Source organism: Lissotriton vulgaris, chromosome 4_1 (assembly GCF_964263255.1).
Source record: "Lissotriton vulgaris chromosome 4_1, aLisVul1.2, whole genome shotgun sequence".
Taxonomy (NCBI): domain Eukaryota; kingdom Metazoa; phylum Chordata; class Amphibia; order Caudata; family Salamandridae; genus Lissotriton; species Lissotriton vulgaris.
This window is the reverse complement of record NC_141691.1, coordinates 202,212,436-202,236,707: the sequence shown is the minus strand read 5'-3', so window position 1 is coordinate 202,236,707 and position 24,272 is coordinate 202,212,436. Positions and strand designations below refer to the sequence as shown.

The window sequence follows — 24,272 nt, the reverse complement described above, 5'->3', positions numbered from 1 at the left end:
TTAGATGGATTGTGGGTGTTGTAGTTGGGTTGTAGGAGAATCCTGGAGTGCGGAGAGTATGGTCAGGTGGTACGAATTGTTTACAGCTGGGGAAGCCACGTACGTTTTTTTAAGCATTTGTGCAGGGTGATTTCAATCTGATTATGTTTCGAACTTAAGAGAGTAGAGGCAAGCTGTTTGGACATGGCAGGAATGCCGTAGGTAGGAACCAGGGATTGAACTAGTTTAAATAGTAGAGTTGAAAAGTTCTAAACCGGTGAATTCTTGTAGGAGGTATCTCAGGTTAATGATTAGTTGCATTAGTGGAACCATTGTGAGTTATGTTTGTATATAGGATTTTGGAGCACTGTATGGTGGGTGGAGCTGGTAATCACTGGAGGATAGGTGGTGAAGGGTATTGAACAATCAAGTAGGAGATGGAATAGAGTATTATTTTTAACATTGACATTTTGATTGAAGTTGGTAGGGGTTAAAAAAGTTGGTTAATTTACAGTTGCTACACAAGAATCATTGTGTTTGTCTGACAAATATTCATTTACTATTGTAGATACCCCTGAGGAAGGTCATAAGGACCGAAATGCAATGGGTGATCTTAAGTTTTAACACAGGATTCGAGTTTCATAACATGCCTGTTATTAGGCCCGCATGGGCAATTCCTGTGCAAATAAAATTGAAGAAAACCTTGGAATTTCGTACCTTTGATGTGATGGACAAATGTTGAAACGTTGAAAAATGAATAGAAATAAACATCTATCAGATTATGGGAAACAAAAAAAACAGCTTCGGCAAAACCAGTAGGTCTGAAATTGGTGGTCAGCTTTTTAGTTTGGTCAATGTGACTTGTTTTGGCATGCTTTTTGTAAAACCTTATTGGTGTGGGAGCTGGGGGGCCCTCGCCATTATACAAACATTAGCAAAAGTTGTAAAAAAGCACACACTGCCACAGTAGGTACTGGCACTGAACAAAACTACGTTGTTTGCCGATATGCTCCTTGTGAAAGAGCAGAATGCTGTCACTCACAGTGAAGCCAAATGATAGAGAGAATTTTAATAAACTCAAAAGGTCACGGTAAATGCCAGACCAAATTAGGGTCCCCATTATTAACGAAAGTCTCAAAAATGCATATATGTCCTTGCATTAAGTGCAGCTATACGGCGTTCGTGAATTCCCAAGAATTTACAGAACTAAGACAAGAAAATCTGAGTGTTTGCAGGTTCACTTTCCCTCCAACCACTTTTTTCACAACTCTTGAAGGATTACTTCTGCCATTGTCAAGAGTAAATTGCCAACATGTCTCAGTATGGTATGGTAACAGATTAGGGAAGAGTTGTTGAAAACCCTTAAAACTTGCAAGTTAGGTTTGCACAGACTCAAAAAAGGGCATTCTAACCCTGCTTACCACTACCTTCATCCCCAGTATGTATGTCTGCAGCAACGTGGCATCATAAGGGGATTGCAAGTATACAAACACTACTATAGTATGAGCCCTGGCATAATCAGAGAGGCTATATGAGAGCTCTCATATAACGAGATTGCTACCATAATTTTTCATTGCACTACATGGCACCAAAGGAACAAGTGGATTTTGTTACAAGACAAGTAGATTTATGAAGCACTCTGCCCCATGGACAAGTAGATATTTTATTAAAATCCACACCCCTGTTCCGTCCTCTGTTCTGCCAGCTGAGGAGTCACCAACTCAGGCTGGACAGTTGCCTGATTAGTCAGGGCTTTTTGTTGGCTAGGAGGGCACCAGGGCCAATTTTGGAGTGCTCAGTCACTGGGATAGAATCTCACTGGCCCACTGGAACTGTGGCTAGCAGTTGTCTACCTTTCCTACACTGTCTCTTCTTTTTCTTTTTGGGCTTAGCTTCACTAACTGCAGGTTGAACCCCCCCAGGTTTCTTGGGTGAGGTCTGGCATTGGCACCACAAGCACAAGCAATGTCAAGGGAACATCAAACACTCCTAGAAGAGGAATTTTAAGCTCTGCTTCAAATGTGTGCCATAGAGCTGGTCCCAAAGCAACACAGGGTGTACTCACTTTATTTCCTCATTCCAAAGAAAGAAGGCACCTTAAGGCCTGTACTAGACCTCAGGCCACTCAGGTAATACATCCTGTTGGAGCATATCCACATGGTAATTTTCCAATAACTCATACCACTGTTGCAGCAAGCACACTTCATGACTGCCATAGACCTCAGTCACCTACTTTCACATACCAATACATCCAGCTCATTGACTCTACCAACGCTTTTAAGTAAGTAGCCAACGTTATCAATACGAAGTATTACCACTCGGAGTGATTACTGCACTAAGAGTGTTCACAAAATGTTTTGCATTAGTAGTAGCTCATCTTGGAATGAGGGTGTTCACTTGTGTTCTCATACCTAGGTGATTGACTGATCAAGAGTGCAAACGTTTGCAATACGCTCCGAAGATAATCGACCTGTTTGGGGCATATGAGCTGTAGATCATATGCTATGTAAAGATTGCCATCTAGTCTTGGGCCTGGATGTTTGCACTTGGTTTTTGATAGGTGACTCCTCTTTTCGCTGATAGTGCGCATGGGCATCAACTCCATCCTTAGGTTGTTTTTTTCCGCCATCGGGTTCGGATGTGTATTGCTGCTCTCAGGTACGGCACCGTTTCTTGGACCCCTTCGACGCGCAATCCCCTACCCTCAAAGTTATTGATATCGATTGCGATTCCCTATTCGTCGCTTATCGTCTTACTTCGAAAAGACTTAGATTGGAAAACTCGTGGCAGGCCGTCTGGCCTACCCGCACCAACCGTATTAGCAGTTGATGGAACAGACTCCCCTAAAGTTATGTCCCGGCTGTCGCACTACATTTCCATGCACCGACTTGCACGAAGTGTGCAACATCTGCTTCTCCCCGAACATGACGAGAAAGACTGCGATGCCTGTCTAACGTTTCGATCAAATAAGACACTTTGTGACCGTCTGGCTCGATGTCATGAGATGCAACACTGAAGCGGCTCCGCACCGGACATCTTCGGCGAAGATTCCGACATAGAACATCAAGCTCAAGGAGCCGAGAGGAAGAACATATCTCCCTGTCCGAAGTCAAATCCGACATTGAAGAAAAGGGGCACCTTACTCCGGGTCAACATACCGTGAGTAAAGATATCCCTTTGCCCCCTCAGCAGCATAAAACAAAGGTTATGGTCCCTCCTCTGCCCTCTGGCCAAGGTCGGCATCAACAAAAAGTTTCCGATGCCCCACCCTTGGCCTGGCTTCGAAACAGAAAGAGAAGCCTTCCAGCTCGGGCTCAAGCCGACCCCACTCTGGAACTGACCCAACACCTTTTGCTCCGAAACCCAAATCCACACATCTGTTGGTCACAATACCATCGTTGCAGAAGATTCCACCTTCGACACCGAAAGGCTCTGACCCGAAACCTTCAATGCCGAATCCTTCGACGCCGAAACCAGCCAATAAAGAAAAAGACACTCCGTCTAAAGAGCCTCTGACCGATGCCCCGCCGTCTGATTCGAAGCAGAAAAAACATGTGATCAACCCTGGAACAGGACATATTCAAGACACTCTTTAAAAAAAACAGAAGATTGACTTACCAGAGGACTACCATATTCCTCTTATGAGTGTGGGTACTAACCCTTCTCCTCCTTACATTCCACCTCCTTCTCCCACTGATCACAATTTGATAATCACACCATCAAACTCACCTTCACTTTCACCTGACCTACAGGTTGACGAGGATAGGTATTAAGATCAGGATAGGCCACAGGACACTGACCCTTGGGAGGATTACCATACTGACCAAATACAGACAATGATCCTGATTTGTATCCCTCCGAACCCTCCCCACCTGACAATAACATTGGGTACATTGAGCTCCTTAACAGGGCTGCTCAATATCATGGGGTGGAGCTCCATAAAGAGACTTTAGAAGAGGATTTCCTCTTTGAAACACTTACTTCTTTACAAAGAGTCACTCATACCGTACCAATGCTAAAAGGAATCTTAAAACACACAAATTAGGTATTTAAAGATCCTGAACGGGCAAGAATAATTATACCTAGGGTAGACAAAAAATATAAACCCGCACCCAACCACCCGATTTACATAAGAGTCCAGCTGCCATTAGACTCTCTTGTAGTCTCTAATGCTCGCAAGAGAGCCAACTCTCAAACCACTGATGAGGCTCCTCATGCAGTCAACACCAGTATACTCGTACGCAGGCATGCTTGGTTGAGAATATCCGACTTCAAGCCAGAGGTGCAAAGCTCCATCTTCAACCACTCGATAAGGAGCATCTCTTTGGACCAGCGGTTGATACCTCACTGGAAAAAATTTAAAAAGATAGATGTCGCAAAGTCCATGGGGGTATTGTAGTTACCTGCCGCTAGGGGTTCCTTTCCCCACGCATTTTACAGGAGTGGTTCCAAAACGGGAAAGCGACCCCTTACTTAGCCAGGTAGATGCCCCCCCTCTGCAGCTCCACCAGAGCCTGTGCCCTTGCACCCTCGGTCTCGGCTGCCCATTCCTGGGGTCTGTCTTCCTTTCCTCCTGTGCCCCTGCTCGCCGTTCCCGCTGCTGCTGCTTCCCCTGTGGCCCCGCCCCCCATGTGCTAAACCCTGCCTCCCACCACCCAGTTGCTCCTCCCTCCCAGCTCCCCTTAAAATGATGGCAGCTGCGCGGCCGCACCTAAACCACGCCCAGCACCAGAACTCCTGGACCCCGCGAACGCCACGACACCAGACTCCACTACGACGCCAGCAGCCTCCACGCACTCAACGCAGGCTGAAACCACACCTGCTTCCAGGCCACCCCGAAACGGACCCACAGACCCTTCTCCTGCCGCACCTGCAGCTTCACCAGCGACAGAACCACCAATCCTCCAAGTACTGGACAATTATCTACAGACCCCCCGGACTCAGTTCAGCAACTCCATTGTTGACCTCGCCAGCACCCACGCACTCGCCTCCACGGACTACATCGTCCTCGGGAACCTGAACTTCCACCTCTCAAACAACAACGCTGCCACCCCGATCGACAACCTCGCTAACCTCGGACTCCGACAACTCGTCACCACACCCACCCACGCTGCCGGCCACACGCTGGACCTCATGTTCTACAGAAGCACCCACGTCGCCTTCGACCACACCACCGAATTCCACTGGACCGACCACCGCTGCATCCGGTTAATCTTCAAGAAACCAACCACGCACCACCGCACCCAACAGCTCCCTTGCCGCTGCTGGAGCAAAGTCACCGAAGACCAGCTGATCACCACCCTCGCCCAGAACCCGCCCACCGACCCCACCAACCCAGACAACGCAGTCCGCAACCTCAGACAGTGTATAGACGACTGTGCCAACACCCTCGCCCGCTCAAGAAACCCTCCAACAGCTACGCCAGCAAGAGAGCCACCTGGTTCACCGAATAACTCCAGACCTCCAAACGCGCATGCAATAAACTGGAGAAAATACACACCGGACAACCACGCAGCATACAAGGACTCCACCTGCAGACATCACCAGATCATCAGATTAGCCAAGAGATCCTCCTTCAAAGACCGCTTGGATAACAACGCACACAACAGCAAAGAGCTCTTCAGCATCGTAAAGAAACTCCCAAACCCCAGCGCCAACGACCTCCCGCCCTCACAAGAACTGTGCGACTCACTAGCCATCTTCTTCCACCGCAAGTTCGCTGACATCCACGACAGCTTCAACCCCACGGCCGCCCCAACTGCGCCAGACTCCACCTCCCCTGTAAACAACGCCATCCGCCTAACCTTCTGGTCCAACGTAAACGACGAGACACGCAAGGTCATGAACTCCATCCACTCAGGGGCTCAGTCAGACCCCTGCCCAGACCACGTATTCAACAAAGCAGAGGCAGCCATCGCACCCCAACTACGGAAGGTCATCAACATCTCCTTCGAAACAGCGAATTTCCCGGAAAGCTGGAAGCACCCCGAAATCAACGCCCTCCTCAAGAAGCCGAATGCGGACCCCAAGGTCCTCAAGAACTAACGACCCCGCTCCCGGCAAAGGTCATAAAAAAAAACGTCAACAAGCAATTGGCCCGCCACCTGGAAGACAACCACATCCTGGACCCATCCCAGTCCGAATTCAGACGAAACCACAGCACAGAGATATCCGTCATTGCCGCCACAGACGACATCAGGCGCCAACTAGACAACGGCAAAAAATCAGCATCCTGGACCTGTCGGCTGCCTTCGACACGGTCTGCCATCGCACTCTAAAGACACGCCTCCTAGAAGCCGGAATCCAAGAGAAGGCTCTTGACTGGAGCACGTCCTCTCTCCGGCAGAACCCAGAGCGTCCACCTTCCAATCCGAAGCCACCGACATCATCTGCGGTGTCCCCCAGGGCTCATCCAGACACTGTTCAACATCTACATGGCCCCCCTCGCACAAGTGGCCCGCCATCACAACCTCAACATCTCCTACGCCGACGACACCCAGCCCATCCTCTCCCTCACCAAGGACCCACACAACACCAAAACCAACCTCCATGAGGGAATGAAGGCCGTCGCTGACTGGATGAGGAGCAACCGTCTGAAGCTGAACTCTAACAAGACAAAGGTACTTATTCTTGGACCCACCCCCTCAGCCTGGGGCGACTCCTGGTGGCCGACCACACTGGGAACAGCACCAACCCCCACCGACCATGCACGCAACCTAGGATTCAGCCTCGACTCTTCCCTCTCCATGTCTAAGCAGGTCAGCGCCGTCTCCTCCTGCTACAACACCCTCTGATGCTCCACAGGATCTAGAAGTGGCTCCCTAACGAAACACGAAAAACGGTGACACAGGCCCTCTTCAGCAGCAGACTGGACTACGGCAACACAGTCTATCCCAGTCAAACACCTACGACGACTGCAACGCATCCAAAACGCCTCCGCCTGACTGATCGTCAACGTCCACAGCCACATCACCCCCCACCTGAGAGACCTACCCTGGCTCCCCGTCGACAGAAGGATCACCTTCAAGCTCCTCACCCATGCACACAAAGCACTCCACAACGCCGGACCAGCCTACCTGAACAGCAGACTCTGCTTCTACGCCACCACCCGCCAGCTCCACTCTGCCAGCTTTGCATTCGCTGCTGTCCCCGGCATCCAACGAACGACCTCCGTCTGCAGATCCCTCTCCTACTTCGCCGCCAAGACCTGGAACACCCTCCCTACCCACATACGGCGGACCCAAGACCTACTCGCCTTCAGAAGACTCCTCAAGACCTTGCTCTTCGAGCAGTAGCAGCATCATCCCCCCTCCCCTCCGCGCCTTCAGACCCTCACTGGTAAGTAACCCTCTCTCCCTCTCTACAAGTACTCTTATTGATTGATTGATACACAGAAAATCCCTCCTCCTCTTACAAGTGCAACAACCAATCCCCCTCTTCAGGAGGTTATTTCAGAGGAGGTGTTAAACGAAACAACGGTAAGGGAAGAGGCAGGGGCAACTCCACATGCCCTTCCCTCGCAAACAAATAGCGACTTCCTTCCGCTACCCCGTTATTAGCGGTACAAAAGGGGGTGGTGATGGACCGAGCATCTGAACCAATCAAACACACACACACACGCAATCAACAGATCTGGGTTTAATCCATCACCGTTCTTTAGCCCACTCTGCCACCCCAGTTCAGACATGGCCATATGTAATCAGTCTGACCCTGTGCCTCATGGGAACAGTCCAGCCCGAACTGCCAAGCCATGTCTTCCCAGGACCGGAAACAAGCTTCCTAGGACCGGTTTCTGGCATTACAGCCATCTAGACCCCCTAGAGCGAACTCTACACGCAAAATGGGGGCTTCTATGGCATGTTAACGAAATATACCCATAGATGACAGCAAACTGTAACATGGTCTACACCACACACATTTACAAAACACTATTGTGTAGATGTGTTAGCAAGATAGCAAGCTAGTTTTACGGACACTATTTCAGACAACTGCTACAGGTTAGCCACCGCTTTGGGCGATAACTGCTACATAGTCTATGCATAGCATATGATCTACAGCTGGTATGCCTCGAATGGAAAATGCTACTTACCCTTTATGCTTCTGTTCTGGTCATATAGAGCTGTAGCGTCATATTCGCCCAACGCCTCCCCGGTTACCTTTACCTGTTGCAGTAACATCTTACTTAGATACAATATACATGGACATCTCTTTGCTACTCTTACTAACTTAATCATCACCCTCTGTAGCAAAACAATCTAAGGATGGAGTCGATGCCCATGCGCACTATCACCAAAAGGAGGAGTCACCTACCTCATGACTGGAAAGACTTCTTCGAATAAAAACAGAGTGCAAACATCCAGACCCAACACTAGATGACTACCTATGCATAGCATATGACTCTACAGCTCTATACGCCAAGAACAGATGCATACTGGGTATGTAGCATTTTCCTCTACACCAGCAGGGCTTCACGCTTAATGCTACAAAATCACACCGCCAACCTTTACAAGTGGAGCCACTCCTCGGCACAACCTTCAACTGTATCCCAGCAAAAGCTAATCCCATTCCTGCACGAGTACAAAAGTTCCAGCTTGCATTGTCTCCTTTTTAACCACACCATCGTGTTAGTCAAAACAGTAATGAACTTTTTAGGTTTGATGGCCTTGTGTATCTCCGTAGTACCACACACATGACTGTGTACGCGGCCCTACCATTCCTCCAATCACAATGGTCTCAGGCGGAGGCACACCTACAAGATCTAGTGTTGGTGGGCCCAGCGACCCAATGCTCTCTGCATTGGTGGACCAGAAACAGTCTTTTGCAGGGTCAGCCCTGTAAAGCCCCTGTTCTGCAAGTGCCCGTTACAATAGACACATCCTTACACGGTTGGGAGGCACATATGTAAGATCTCACAGTTCGGTGGCCAGTGGTCTGCAATGCAGAATTGTCTCCATCAATCATCTAGACATTCTTGCGATTCAACTAGCTCTTAAAGCATTTCAGCAACCCTTTCACCAAAAGGTAGGCCTATTCCGCACCGACAACATGAGTGTTATGTACTACATTCAGAGACAAGGAGGCACACACTCCATACTGCTCTCTTGCATATCAGAGCATGAATGGCACTGGGCAATACATCACAACAGTCACCTCTAAGTAGAATACCAAGTAGAGGCGGAAAGTGACTTCACAGATATGCTCAGCAGAATGTACACGAGTGGGGCATCAATACAACATTGCTTAACTCATGCTTCTAACGGTGGGGAACCCCAGAGGTAGACCTCTCTTCCACACACTAGAACACAAAGTGCCAAAACTTTGCCTCCAAGTTTCCTCACCCATAATATAAATGGAAAGCCCTATGGATCAGCTGGTCAGGGATATTTGCTTATGCTATAATTCTTCCTCTGACATTCATTCTTTACGTGGTTTTGCAGCTCACACACACATCCCTAATACTCTTTAGAATAGCCTCAAAATGGGCTCGACAGGCACGGTTCACAACCCTACTAAACTATCATTTCTGCCACACAAGAAGCTGCCCATCTGGCCAAGTCTCTTAACTCAGGACCAGGGTACGAGTCACACAACCCTACCCCACTACTTCTGGCTCCTGAATTTTGAATGGGAGTACCTCAGTCTTCCACAGGTTCCCACATGTTATTCAGCTAATGGACGTGATTTGCGCATTATTGTTTAGCAAAACAAATCCAACCACTATCCCCTAGGTACTCCTTTTACAACAAGCAGGTCTTGCATGCACCTCTTTTAGGTTACACTTAGCAGCACTTGCTGCCTACATGCAAAACAGGCAATATATATTTAAGATTCCTGTTGTTAAAGCCTTTATGGAGGGATTAAGAAGTCAGTCCTCCCTTCATCCCACCAGCCTGGAATCTTTATATAGTTCTTACTAGGCTTATGGGTCCTTCTTTTGAACATTTACATCAATGAAATATACAGTTCCTCACATGGGAGGCAACATTCTTTTTAAAAAAAAAAATGTTTTTTTAAAATCTTTTTATTAAAATGCTCAGGAAGATTGCAGACACAGTATACATAATCATGGTTACAGGACAGGCAGACACCATTTTGCAGAAGTGATACAATTCACTGAAGAATAGGCGGCAGACAACACCCTCTATATTTCTGCCAAGGCGCCCAGATTTTCCCCCATTTCTTAGCTGCCACCCTACTTTTGTATACCGTTTCTTCTGCGCATTGTCACCAGTCGAGGAAAGCAACATTCTTAATGGCTATAACTTCTCTCAGACTGATAAGTGAACTTCAAGCACTCACTCTAGGAGAACCTTTCCCCAAATACGTCCAGATAAATTGGTACTAAGAACAAAACCTAAGTTTCTCTGTGGAGTAGTTGAAAATTTTAATCCAAACCATTGAGCCCCCAGTCTTCTTTCTGAAACCAGATTCCATGGCAGAAAGAGCTCCACACATACACTAGATCTTAAAAGAGCAGTAATATACTACATCAATAGAACAAAACCTTTTCGTAAAAGCCAACGTTTTGTAGCATTTTCAAACACTCAAAAGGGCTCACCAATATCTTAAGTAGGAATTGCAAGGTGGATGTTGCAAATCATACAAACTTGCTACCACAAAGCTAAGCAATTGCTACCTCCATCTTCAAGAGCTCATTCCACATGTAAAAAGGGGCCTCTGACATTCCTAGGAAGCATTCCACTAAGTGATAGCTCTAAGGCAGCTACATGAATAACCCATATATATGTTCACCAAACACTATTGTGTTGATGAATTTGCTAACCAAGAAGCTAGTGGTTCAAGCTGTATTGTGAACACCTTTTCGAAGATCTACATCATCACTAGCTAGCCACCTCATTATGGGAGTACTGCCTTACATTCGGTGCTAAGCATATGTATCTATGACCAACATATGCTACAAATGGATTAAGTTGCTTATCCTGTAAGCATCTATTAGTAGTGTGTAGTGTTGTAGATTCATGTGCACCCATCCTCCTCCCTGCAAGCTAATGGCTGTTGATTCCCTACTTTAACTCTTATCTTTATCAAACTATAGCCTGTATGTACATCTTTACAATCTCTCTATTGCTCCTATCCTAAGCTCACCCAATGAACTGAAAACAATCTTAACAAAGGAGCCGATAATCATGCCCAATACAGACAATAGGAGGAATCACTTTACCTTGAGACTCGAAAGACGTCTTAGAAGACAAACAAGTTGCAAACGTCCGAGCCCACACTAGATGGCAGGAATATGCTAAGCATATGATTCTACAGCATACAAGCTCTGAATAGATGCTTACTGGAGAAGTAATGCGTTCCTTGTCTATTGTTTTTCTTCCTACATTTTTAGAAATATAACCTGACAGTAGCCAATACCCGTTTTACTTGTTTTTATTTTCAGCCCAGTTCCATATTACGTCATAGTTTACTGCTTTTTGGCTTGTCTAAAAACGTACTGCTGTAGTTCTGTATAAAATATGCACTGAAATTTTTGTACAACCATTGTTCTTCTGTGCACCTCGTTAGAGTTTCTAGAGATCATGTAGTCCTCTGCTGCATAAACACTGACCTCTATAATGTCCATAGAAGGACCATAAAACCTCTTTTTCTGTCTTTGTTTGACTAATTTTATCTCTTTCCATCTCCCCCTGTCCCTATATGAAATCAGAATAGCTAATTTATGTATGTTGAAAATTGTTTGTTGGGAAACCGTTAGTGATTTTGTCTTATTTATTTTCTTTTTAAAAGCTTCAAGAAAATCAAGATGAAATTGAAAATATGATGAATGCAATATTTAAAGGTGTTTTTGTGCATAGATATCGGTAAGTTGTTAATTAGTTTGGGGCCTGGAACAATTGTTTCGTACTTAATTTGACTTACTGTTTACAACCATGTGGCTTTGTATGCAGGGAACACCTGATTCTAATCTGCTGTTTGCAATCTGATGAATCTTTTGTATTTTATAACATAACCAATCTGATATTAACTATTGCATTACTAATGAACTAGTTGGTCAAACAGCACATTTTAACATCAGTACTTAACCAACAGATTTGGAATGCTAATATATCCTAGGATGAATGTTTTCATCTGTGGCATATATTGTTGAGTTAGAGGATGGAGATATTGCACTTGAAACTCTGTCTCTTGAGTTATCGATCTTCCCCATACTCAAGTGGTTACGAATAGCATATTAAAAATGTGTATATTTTAAATGTAGATGTTCAGGATCTACTATGCTATTTGTTACCACCATTGAGTTTGGGTAAGGGCTAAGACTTAAGAGGTAACTCCTTGAGTGGGACATAATGTCCCTCCCCTACCTAAACAATGGTTACACATTTCACAGTAGACTGTACATATGCAGGAGTAGTTTATGTTCTGTTTGTATTTGTGCAGTAGTTATATACAAAGTTATAGAACTATATATGTAGCACAAGGGGTTAATTTTGCACAGAGAGTTAAAATAACGTTAATGTTAATTACGCCTAGTGTGTATGGCCTCATTTTTCCTCAGTCAGCTGATTTTAGATTGGGATCTGAGACCATAACCACTGTTTTCTCAAGCAAGCCCCATTCTACTTTCGCAATAAATATTATGACCTTTTTTCTTTAGCAATTAACGGAGTAAATTTGCATATTAATATACTTGTTTAAATTAGGATATTAATGTTAAGACGTGTATTTTCTATGCGATTGTGGTTTCCACAGGTTATTAACCCGGGTTGTTTTGGGATATTTCTAAAGTAACGGAGCGAGAAATGTTTTGTTTATGATGCCTGTCTTTTGGTCCCAGGTCCCAGGTATCATCCCTGGGCAGTATGGTTACATACCACAACCATATATGTTTAATTCTGTTGAGGTGCCGGATCTCTCTTTTCCTGATAGACTGATTAAGGTTATGTGTTAAATGCATTTGTAAAATTTTCAACAACATTTTAACCAAAGCACAACAAGTTTGCATAATGCGTAGGATTAGATAACATGATTTGCTCACTTGTGCCACCTAGGGTTGGTCTCAGAGCATTGGAAGTTGTTTTTCTTCTAAGGAGTTTTTCTCTGGTTGACTCTTGATACCTCCACCAAAAACCCACAATTCATCGGGGAACAGAATTGATCTATATATCTGTTAGAAATGCATAATGCCAAGACTTTGTATCCAGATAACCACATAATCCTTTAAATGGCAAATGAGTGTAAGTAATGCATGCAGTAATTTTCTCTGATAGCTCTACATATCCTTTACCCACATTTCCTTTAATCATGAAGGTGGTTACCTGGTTCCAGGATGACTTGAATTCTGAAAACTGTAGCACTGGCTCGACAAACACGCTACATTCACATGACCATGTCAATAGCATAGCCTAGGTAAACGCCTCCATTCCAAAAAAGTGAAGCTCTCCCATCCTTAATTCAATGTCATTAAACTGGAGTAAGACTGGAGTCTTAGAATTTAGACTCTTAGACTTAACTTGAAGGTGCTTCTAGATTTAAGAGGCACAGAGACTTTCCCCACAGATATATAATGCAGCAAAGTGAAAAGTTTCACGTTGAGATATTTCTCGACCATTGCACGCCACATAGGCAGATACCTCTGCCCATGTCTGGGGTCAACAAATAAAATCACCCTTCTGATGGATATTTCTGCCTGCAGATACCTCACCTCTTGAATTTCTGTGGTGCCATACAGAATTGTTCAGTAGCTCTCCACGCTGCTAAGGGGGGCGACGGGCTGGCTCCATGTCATTTCTGAAACTGCACCACTGTGATATGATTGAGTAATGAAGCACCCTGTTGTAATTTTTCTTGCCCTTCAACATGTGATTTGCTCTGAGACCGTTTTAATAAATTTGTTATGTAAAATTGGTTCAGTTGGATGTATCATAAGTGTTTAGGTTTCTAGCCTGTAGGGATTGGATTGTGAGGATTGGATGTCAATTAGGTACCCGCATTACTTTTGTCTGTGGCGCCTGGGATTGGAATGTAATTCAATGTGAATTGAATCGCTGTTGAGAAAAGGAGGAGGGGGCTAAACCTTTCATAGCCGGGCACGTGACCGGTATCTGTTGTTTTATGCCTAAAACCAAGTTGTCTTTCTCTCTTAACACCACATAGATGAGAAAAAGAGCAACATTGTACCTCCTGGAAGGGTAAGATCCCAGGTATTCTCCAGCCCTTTTGTAGTAGTTGTCTGAGTTGGTGGAGATATTTGATCTGTTAGACTTCTAGCCACAGATTTATTCCCTTCGAATTATCCCCAGGCATCAGCTTGGCTGCAGAAAGTTTTTTTCGTCAGCAGTGCTCCTGCGCACCATTAGGTGTTAACATTTGGGTCCGTGTGGTGTTGTCTGCATTGTCCGCCTCCGCATGGCGGCGTCTGCCTCCACGTGGCATTGTCGGCATAGCACGTCTCTGTATGGCGTTGTTAGCATTGTCTGCGCTGCAAGTGACGTGCACGTGCCTATATTGGCACTACTCCACTGTGATGACATCAGTTCTTTTCTTTCTGTGCCAGTCAGTGCAGATCCGGAGAGAGCCACCCCAGCCATTTTTTTTACTTTTTGTTGAAGTCTTTTTGAGAATCTTCCCCTTTTGTGGCAGAGTTTCAACTAGGAAGGCCAGCTTCAAGCCCTGCTGCACCAGTCCTAATCCTATGTCTGTGACGGACCCGCGGTAGGAAGCTGGGGCTCTATATACTATACCAAAGTAAGCTATAGTGTGCCTAGAGTCCAGTGGATTCCCATAGGGCTTACAGAGGCTAAAGTAAGTACTACTAATGCTCTTTTGTAGTAGTGTGGGCAAGAAGTTAGGCTTATTAGAGGACTGTGTTAAGCCTTTGTTTTACGCACTCAGGGAAATGACTGCACACACTCAATGACTAAATCCAAGAACAATAGTTTATAAAAAATATTACGTTGTTACTTTTATAACTAGAACCAAAGAAACTTAGTTGCAGGTAAGTACAGTTTTCAAACTGACAATACTTTTCAATGCCGTAAATGAATACTTAGTGCAGGACTTTAGTTCAGCAAGATACAGTATTTAGAATTAGCAATGCTTTGCCGATCATGAAAAATATGTTCTCAGTGCAATATTTCAAATGAGCAATATTATCTTATTGAAACGAGTGCAATTTCACAGTTAAGTACTTTACTCACAAACCCAGCCTTCGGGGTTTTAGGTGAACACAGAGCAAGGTTCAAGTGAGCACCAAGACTGCACCACCATCATCACTGGAACGACCAGTGCAGAGGTCAAATGAGTCTAGTGCCAAATGTTAACTAGTGGATGGAGGGGCACTTGAAGTTGTGCCAATTACAGGTAAGCTGAGTGGAGTTGAAGGTCAACCTCTGGGGCCTAAGGCAAGCACTAGTGGGGGCCACGAGGCAGCACCAAACATACACCCTCAGAAGCATGGAGGTGGCCGGTGCAGAGTGCCAAAACATAGTTGGACGCCCAATACAAATCAATGGAGGACGACTGTCTTGAACAACGGCTGCAGTCTTGGACCAGGAAGCTGGGCGTCGGAAACCCGTGGCTGGGTAGGTAAGTTTGGATTTTGAGGGTGACCTGGGCACCGTCTGTCCGGTTCCCCAAGGCCTTGGGGAGGCGGGTGCAGGGGTGTCTTTGGATGTCGGAAAAGCCTTACCGGAGCTGGTCGTGGTAAGTGAGTCCTGCGTGTTGCGGCTGCAAGCCTTGTCTTGGGGTCCATTAGGGGTCAACGCACAGTGGACTTGGGCACTGTATCACTGGGGTTCCTTGTAGGGACCAGTTGGCCACTTGGACTCAGCCCGGAGTCTTTGGGTGCAGTGTTGGATCCAGAAGCGGGATTTTGCAGTTCAGCAGGTGACAGAGGAGTTTCTTGTGGAACAGGACCGCTGTACTCTAGAGTTCTGGTCTTTGTTGAAGGCATCAGTCTTTCCAGAGGTTTTTGGAGGCTGCTGGCCTGCAGGATGAGTCATTGGTTTTCACAGGATCTTCGAGCCTGCAGACAGGCTGGTAGGGCTGGGGCCAAGCCAGAGGGTGTCTTCAGTCTTCCTCTGCTGCACAGCTCTTCTTTGCCTTGTACCTTTGAAAGTCGTCCGGGACAAAGGATTAAAGTTCAGGGGTGCTCCTGAATACTAAATGTAGGGGAGTTGCATGGGCTGAAAGGTAGCAAATGGGCTACTTACCTTTGGTGTGACCACAACCTTTGTATGTCTGCTCTCTCTGGGGAGGGGGCATAACCCTAACCGTATTGGCTAAAATCCGCCAGAACAATATGGTGGATTTTCACTGCAAGGATCACTTAAGCTCAAGACACCTTGGGGTGATCCTTATTGAGTGGGTACACCTCTCATGGTTACTAATTTTCCAAAAGACCTTGCAGCCGAAAGTGGGGCTTGTTCTGGGGGAAAGGCATCTCTACTAGCTGGAGAGGCCCTGGACAGCATAACAAAGGGTAGGAAGCCTTTGAGGCTCACCGCCCTTCAATGCAGTTCCAGCTTGGGGTTAGGTGTGAAACACCTCCACCCAGAGTAGGCTTTGTTTCTGATCCATGAGAGCAAAAGGCTTCCACCCCAGGAGTCACATACATGTCTAGAAGTGATAGGCTGGTGCAGACCTGTCAGTCATACACTAGTATGTCGATAGTCTTTCAGGGTGAATCTGAGGTGCCCTCTGAGTGCATTAATGAATCCCGCACTGGCATCACTATGGGCTCTTTAATCTGAGATGTTTGTTATCAAACATCTAGGAATTCGGTGAAGCCCATGTACTCTGTATGGCTTCATCTTGCACTTATAATGCTCAAGAGTGGACTTGGACACTATAGGGGCATACCTGCGAATGCAGTAATTCCCTCACAAGAGTTATAGTGCACCCTTCCTTAGGGCTGTAGGAGTGACTTACCTATGGCTCTTGCAGTGCTGGTAGGCCGAGCACACACTTCGAATCCTAAACCTCTTCTCACGGGGGTCCCCCAGGGCTCCACTCTTAGCCCCTTACTGTTCAATGTTTACATCACCCCCCTGGTTTATCTAGCGGAACAGTATGGGGCTAAGATAATTGGGTATGCGGATGATACCCAACTGCTGTTCACCTGGCCTGACGATAAATTGGACCCATCAGTAGTTCATCGGTGTCTGTCCTCTGTATTTCGCTGGCTGACTCAGGCCCAGCTGAAGTGCAATGAGGACAAGTCGGAGGTGCTTTTTTACGGTTCCTTCCCCCCTCTGTTTAAGAACACACTGTGGCCCCCTAACATTCCTAGCCCGAAAGAGATGGGAAGACCGGCTAAAAACCTGGGCATCTGGTTTGCAGAGGACCTCAGATTTGAGGAGCATATAAAAAAGCTGACAGGCACTTGCTTTGCCACACTGAAAATGCTCCGCAAGTTTTTTCCTCTGCTCCCTAAAGAGGCTAAGGAGACGGTTGCCCGAGCTCTTATACTGGCAAGGCTGGACTACGCGAATGCTTTGTTCAGCGGTATTCCGGCCTACCTGGTGAAGCGCCTGCAAATCATCCAGTACGCGGCCGTCCGTCTGATATTTAACATCCCCAGATGGAAGAGCGTACGTGCTGAGATGAGCACCATTCATTGGCTCCCGGTTGCGCAGCGCATCTTGTTTAAATCTCTGGTGCTGGCGTTCAGAGCCATTCACAACCAAGGCCCTGTCTATCTGAGAAAGAGATTTATTTGCTATGTGCCAACTCGCTCTCTCAGATCATCCACGCAACTGAAACTGTTCCTTCCACGTTTCAAACGCGCCAGACTGGGTGGCCAGTCAATCTCTGTGATTGTGGCCAAGGCGTGGAACGCTCTACCTCTTCATCTGCGTTCCTCCCAAACTGTGGCGCTATTTAAGAAAAATTTAAAAACACACTTATTCAAGAGTTCAATATAAGCTGTTTTCTCTGTGGTTCTGTTTCCCGCCTTTCCCCTCGCGCCAGGATACTCTCAAGTAACGGAGCGCGCTACAAAATAGTTTATACATACATACATACATACACAGGAATGTGAGCCAGGTCGACTCTGCACCAAAACACGCATACTGCAGTGGCAGTGGTGCATGTGTTTGAGTGGTCTCTTAGGTTGGCATAATACAGTAATACTCAAAGTACGGCCCGGGTGCCGCTTTCGGCCCTCTTGACCTTTAAATACAGCCCCCTTGGTTAATACCAGCACCAGCTGCTGTTTAGTTGCTAGCACTTATATTCACATTTTTTTTTAATAAATGGGCTAGCACCTAAACCTGCAAATAAATGCAATACAAAGAGGTTTCAGCACTCTATACAATAATATTGACATTTCGTATCAAAGTCTTCAGAAAAGCAGCACACAAAGAAAAGAGCAACCAAGTCCAGGGTATATATTTCTCGATGCAGTGTTCACTTTATTTTTCACAACCAGATTCTCTCAATTCCATTGAACATAGCCAACGCGTTTCGTCTCCTGATAGACTTCTTCAGGGCTTCTTCAGGGCTTCAACGTATGGTTTCAAGTCCAATAGCCATAAAGTACCTATGTAATCAAAGGCTCATGAGGCAGTCTTTAGGTTCCAAGCACACATCGTCTTTGCCGAAGTGTCCACATGGTTGATTTTGAGTTTCAAGATACTAGGGCTAGTTGATGCAGGAGGACAGGATTCACTAGCAGCCTGTGGTGCTCTATCATGGAGCAGCCATCACCATCTCCCAAATCCCCTAATAAACCTCACAACGAATAATTCTGGAGTCAGAATGCGCCGCACTGTTTTATAGTAGATCTCCTTGCACCACCTGCAGAGATACCTCTGCTTTGCTCTGACTTATGAAAGCTCCTGTTGAACGGCCTTCGTGTGGCGGCTGGAGATGGAGTTTGCAGATAAGGGTACTTGAGCAGACACCATCGACGGGACACCTGGTGTGGGCACTCAGCAGTGCATTAGATGGAAAAGGTGGGAAACTGAGAGAGCACTAACGAGTCCCAGGTGAAAAGGATGTCGTTTTCTAAATGACTAGTGTTTTGATTGATGGGCAAATTGTTTGGAATTCCTCGCTGCCCGTTACATTCAAACACTGCCCTTGTTTATCTCTTGGGGCTGCTTCCTACCAGGACTGTATATAATGAGCTGTAACAAATAGCTTTCTGTATGCTTACTCATTTATTTATCATGTTTTTGAACCTCCTGACACAATCCCTGACCCATCCACACCCCCTACCGCCAACCTGCTGTTATCCGTGTGGCCCTCAGACACACCACAAACTGTACTTTGTGCCCCTTTGGCAAATGTTTGTGAGTACCCATGCCATAATACATACCCTCAGAGGTCCTCTCTTCTCACAATGCCCTTGGTACCACTGGTACCTTTTACGAGGGACTTACATGTAGGCAACAGGTGTGTCAAGTGTGGAAATACAGGTACAGTTTTGGGAATGAACATTCACTGGGAACCTGGCTAGCAGGAACCCAGTGCACATTCAGTCAAAGATGCATCAGTCAGACAAAAAGTGTGGGGTAGTCCTGCCAAAAGGAGTACTTTCCTACCCCTGCATATTGTTTGCCTCTGGTGGCTCGAGCGCAACCACGATGCAAAGACCTGCTTTGACTCCCACGCCATGCACCCGATGGCTTTGAAGAAGTGCTCCCTGTAGGAAGCTGATATTTTATGTAGTGTTACCAATGTAAGGGCACACCCTGCAAAAAGTCCAGACAACTCTCATGCGGTTTACAGAGCTTACTTTAAAAATCCCAAGTGCTCTATTTGTGGTAGTGTGGTCGACCAATGTAGGCTGATAGGAGTGTAAAGCATTTGTTTCACACAATAAATGATGCACACACTCAAAAAGAAATCCTAGACCAATTTATGAAAAATCCCACATTTTTATATAAATTTAGACACTAACATCTTTAGAATAACTTTCGGCGATATTGATTTTACAAATAGCAGAAATACTCAATGTGGTTTTTGAGGTATGATCCTTGAATGCAGTAAAGTTATCCTATGGGAGGGAAAACATACACAGCATACAAATACTTGGGAGTTGGAGTTCAGAGATGCTTTGTTGGACTTAAGGTTCTAATGGGATATGGTCCAAAAACCCAGCAGTAGTTTTGGGTAACCTGCCATGGGGTGTCAGGGCGCAGAGGTGTTGGTTGCCTTGAGCATTACACCTTGGAAGTCAATGGGGCCCTTTAAATAACAGCTGCAAGAAGGGATAGTCTAGTCTGAGTATTTAGTGGCTCCCCCTGACACCAATTTAGGGGGGCGCTTAGGTGAGCATGTGGTAGTAACCAATGGGCTCCCTACCACTGGGGTGACCACAACCCTGGTATGACCACTTCCTGTAGGAAGTGGGCATAACCCTGACGTCTCCATTTTCACCAAAAAGATTATGATGAAACCTTACTCTGGCTGTTCACTTCAGGTAGCCAACTTAGGGGTGTGCCTGACCTAAGAGGGAAACATGCCTTCTGAATATCTAATTTCCCGCCTGCTCTGATTGAAAACATGTTGCAGGGCAGGGGCTGGTGTTCCCCAGGCCTGAGGGTAAGCCAGATTTGCATGCCAAAGGCAGCAGAGGCTTTGAAGCCTCTAGCCTTGTATGCTAAATTGCTAGCCATCCTGCTGGAGTAGGTGAGAACACATTCTGCCAAGCAGGCACTGTTCCTGATCTCTGTAAGTGCAGGCTCTCCTTCGCTTGGAGGTTGGCTGGCTGGCTGGCTGGCTGATACCAGTCAGCCAACACACTAAGGTTACAGGTAGTACCTCTAAGGTGCCCTCTGGGTGCAGGTCTTTAAAAATCTGATACTGGCATCAGTATTAAGACAAGGTGTTTGATATTAAACACCGCTATCTTCTGTGAAGCCATGTAGCTGGGTAACTTGTCATGACCAGTGACCAGTTCTCGTCTTTAAAATTACTTCCTGGGGGGCGTGGCCAAGATGGCGGCGTGAGCAGACGTGCCTCGCCGAGCTCCCGCCGCCGGCCGCTGAATCAAGCATATTTCTAGCACTTACCCGGCTGCAACTGACCCTCGATGACCACCCGACGCCAGTGAAGTGGCAACGACGACTTCTGGGCCGGCCTGGTGTCCGGCGACAGCCTGATCCCCACCGCGAGAGCAACGGCGCCGGCGGCCTAGCGCGCTCCCGAGCCCTGGTTGGAGGCGAGAGCGAGGCCGAGGTGGGTGGAGCCACGGAGCCGCCCGGAGTCACCCGGGATCGGCAGTAGCAGGTCCGGCCCGCGCGGAGCTGCGCGAGGCCTCTCACAGCGGTCTGTGGGGGCTTCTGCGGACCTGCTGCACACCCGGGACGGCTGAGTGACCTTCGCCCAGATTGCCACCGGCCCCCGCCTGAAGACCCGGCAGCGGAGCCTGGCGTGCGGAGGTGAGGCCCCAGAGCAGACACGTGTCCCCAGAGCGAGGCGGACTCGTAGCGGCGGAGTGGAGGTACGGGGGGGGTAGGACAGTGGCAACGGGGCCCCCCCCCCCCCCTCTCCGCGGAGCTCCCGCTTACTGCCTGACCCGATTGGAGTGGAGCGACCGGCACCAAGGAACCGCAGGCTTGGGTGGCCTGCCCTCTGCGCGCTGCGGCCGCTGACGCCGAGCGCCACGCGCCACACCGCGGAGGCTCTGTGGGGCGCCGGGAGGCCGCGGAGCTTGGCCCGGAGTCGGCCCGAGGAGCCCAGGGGTGTAGAGAGCGGAGTGGGGGTGAGCGGAGTGGGGGAGGTCAGGCGTCCCCCCCCCCCCCCCCCCCCCCCCCCCCCCGGCGGGCCTGCCCCTGCGGGATTGCCCCCATCTAGACTGCACCTACGAGCCTCGTCCCCCAAGCGGGGCGCCCTGCCTGTTGTAGCGGAGTGTACCCCAGGGACGCATACACCGGCAGCCACGCACCCCCGCAGCAGTCCTAGCGGAGGTGAAGGGGGCCTACTGGACGTGGGGAGGCCCAGCTAACTTGCTACACTCTTGGACTTGGAGGAGGCAGGGCGGAACGCGGCGGACGCCATCTTGGCGGCTCCCTAGCTGGCTTTTCCCGCCTCACCGTTGGACCCGGAGTCCCTGCGCCTTTCCTGCGCCCCTGCTGCGCCCTGCGACGCTGCACTGCCCGCCTGGATTTAGGGGACCGCGGGGGGACCGCCTCCGCAACGTTAACCACGCAGACCCGGGTTAGCACCCAGAGGGCCTGGGACTTGCTTCGCAGCCAACGGAGGGGCGAGCCTGAGGGCCCTGCAGCGCGATGTCCGGCGGGAGGCCCAGGAAGGACCGCTCCATCAAGGACCTCTTACCCCCCCATCACGGGGAAGCGGAACGGCCCCGCGGGCTCTACCCCCCGAGTGGACACAGATAAGAAGGGGGGGGCCTCATCGCCCCCCGAGGAAGCTGACCCCGAAGCTCCAGTCACGCGGTCCTTCTTGGAGTCCCTGTTCTCTAGCCTGCGAGAGGACATCCATGCCCTGAAGAAGGAACTTCAAGATGAGATCAGGGAGGTCCGCCGTGACACCGATGCCATAGGGGAGAGAGTAGCAGACCTGGAGACCAAGAGCGACACGCGTGACGCCGAAATAGAGGCCCTACGACAGGAACTGGCTCGCATCCACGACCAGCAAGTGGACCTCCAGACGCACGCCGAGGACTTAGAAAACCGCTCCCGGCGGCATAATATTCGGATCAGAGGTGTGAAACTGTCCCCGGACACAGAGGACCTCTTCCAGTTCACCCAGGGCCTCTTCAATCACATCTTGGGCCGTCAAGCGGATGCCCCCCTCCATATGGACAGAGCCCACCGGACGGGCCCGCCGAGGGCCAACGCGACGAACCCGCCGGACATCCTAGTGTGCGTGCAGGACTACAAGACAAAGGAGGAAATCCTGAACAAGGCTCGCCACATGGAGAAGATCTCCTTCGGCGGGCACTCCCCGTGCTTTACCAAGACCTGGCTGCACTCACTTTGGAGAAGAGACGCACCTTCCGCCCGGTAACGGCGGAGCTGAGGCAGCGCAACATTTCCTACAGCTGGGGGCACCCCTTCCGCCTGATGTTTCGGCTGGGCAATGTCCTACACCAACCGCGCACTCTTCGAGACGCCTGCCAGGTGCTGGGTCTGGACGAACCGAGAGCTGAGGCCGAGTCGCCAGGGGCCAAGTCATCTAACGAAGCAGGCCCAGGCCGCTGGCAGCAGCAGCGGCGCAGACGCAGGCCGCGACGCCCAGCAGACACGGAGATAGAGGAGGGGCGGAGGTCTGCAGTGGAGACGGTGGCACAGGGCCTGGCGCCTGCGAACAATGGCTGACCGTTGAGAGAGCAACGCACTGGTGGTGCAGGAGTTAGTCAGTCCGGGCTCCACTAGCCCGGCGGCGGGGGTTCGTGCAACGCACTCCTTGTCTTTCCCCTCTGATGACACTGACGTTTCACCGGCATTTGTGCACTCCGAGTGAGCGGACCTGCTTGCGACGTCGCCACTGCTCCCATTCTACGGACTTACCTCACCACGGGTCCAGCGGCCATGGGGCTGGACCTGGGACAATGATAGACCATGTTTCTTTGCTTGTTGGGGAAAGGGGTTGGGGGGGGTTATGGGTGGGGGGTGTTGAACGGGGGGAGTTTGCACTGCAGAGGGGGGGGGTTCAGGCGGGACACTTGCCCCGATTGGGGGGGCAGGTTGAGTTAGGGGGTTCTTGGGGAGAGGGGGGGGAGGGGCGGGGGGGTTCTCCTTGTCCAGGGCCTTCGGTCGCCAAATGGCGCTCTGCCGCGACCCCTAGCGCGGTGACTTTCGCAACCCGCGGGCCCACAAACCCGGCCGCGGGGCAAGCTTGGCTTTCCTGGTATGACTCCTGCTATGCCACGACACCTCATAGTGCTTACGCTTAATGTGCGGGGACTCAACAGCCCGAATAAACGCAGGGCGATTTTGTCCTACCTCGAGCGCTCCAAGGCGGATATCTGCCTGCTTCAGGAAACACACCTTGTGCGCAGCGACCAGCATAGACTCAAATCCCGCGCGTTCCCAGGGCAGTTCTTTTCCTCTTCCCCGAAGAAAACTGCAGGGGTGGCGATCCTAGTGGCTAAATCCTTTGAGGGGAAAGTCCTCCAAAAAGAGGCCGAAGTTAAAGGGCGGCTCCTACTCTATAGCTTCTTAATCGCGGGCCACACCTTGCTGGTGGGTTCTGTTTATGGCCCGAACGAGGGTCAGGAAAGGTTCCTGCATACAGCTCTAGAGACCGTTACAGCCACCACACACACTCATTTGCTACTGGGGGGGGACCTCAACATAGTCTTTCATAACACAGCGGATCGCTCGGGTCAGAGATCCGGTCAGGTAGGGGCGCTC

The 24,272-nt window shown here is 48.8% G+C and overlaps 1 protein-coding gene across 2 annotated transcripts in view; it reads left to right on the top strand.

Annotated features, from left to right (window-relative positions):
* Positions 1-24,272, top strand: part of STAG2 (STAG2 cohesin complex component) — a 1,316,830-nt gene that overhangs the window by 443,875 nt on the left and 848,683 nt on the right. For both annotated transcript variants that reach the window (XM_086918500.1, XM_086918501.1), the window contains one exon: positions 11,731-11,804. In XM_086918500.1, coding sequence (XP_086774626.1) covers positions 11,731-11,804 — 74 coding nt within the window. The remainder of the gene's footprint in view (positions 1-11,730; positions 11,805-24,272) is intronic.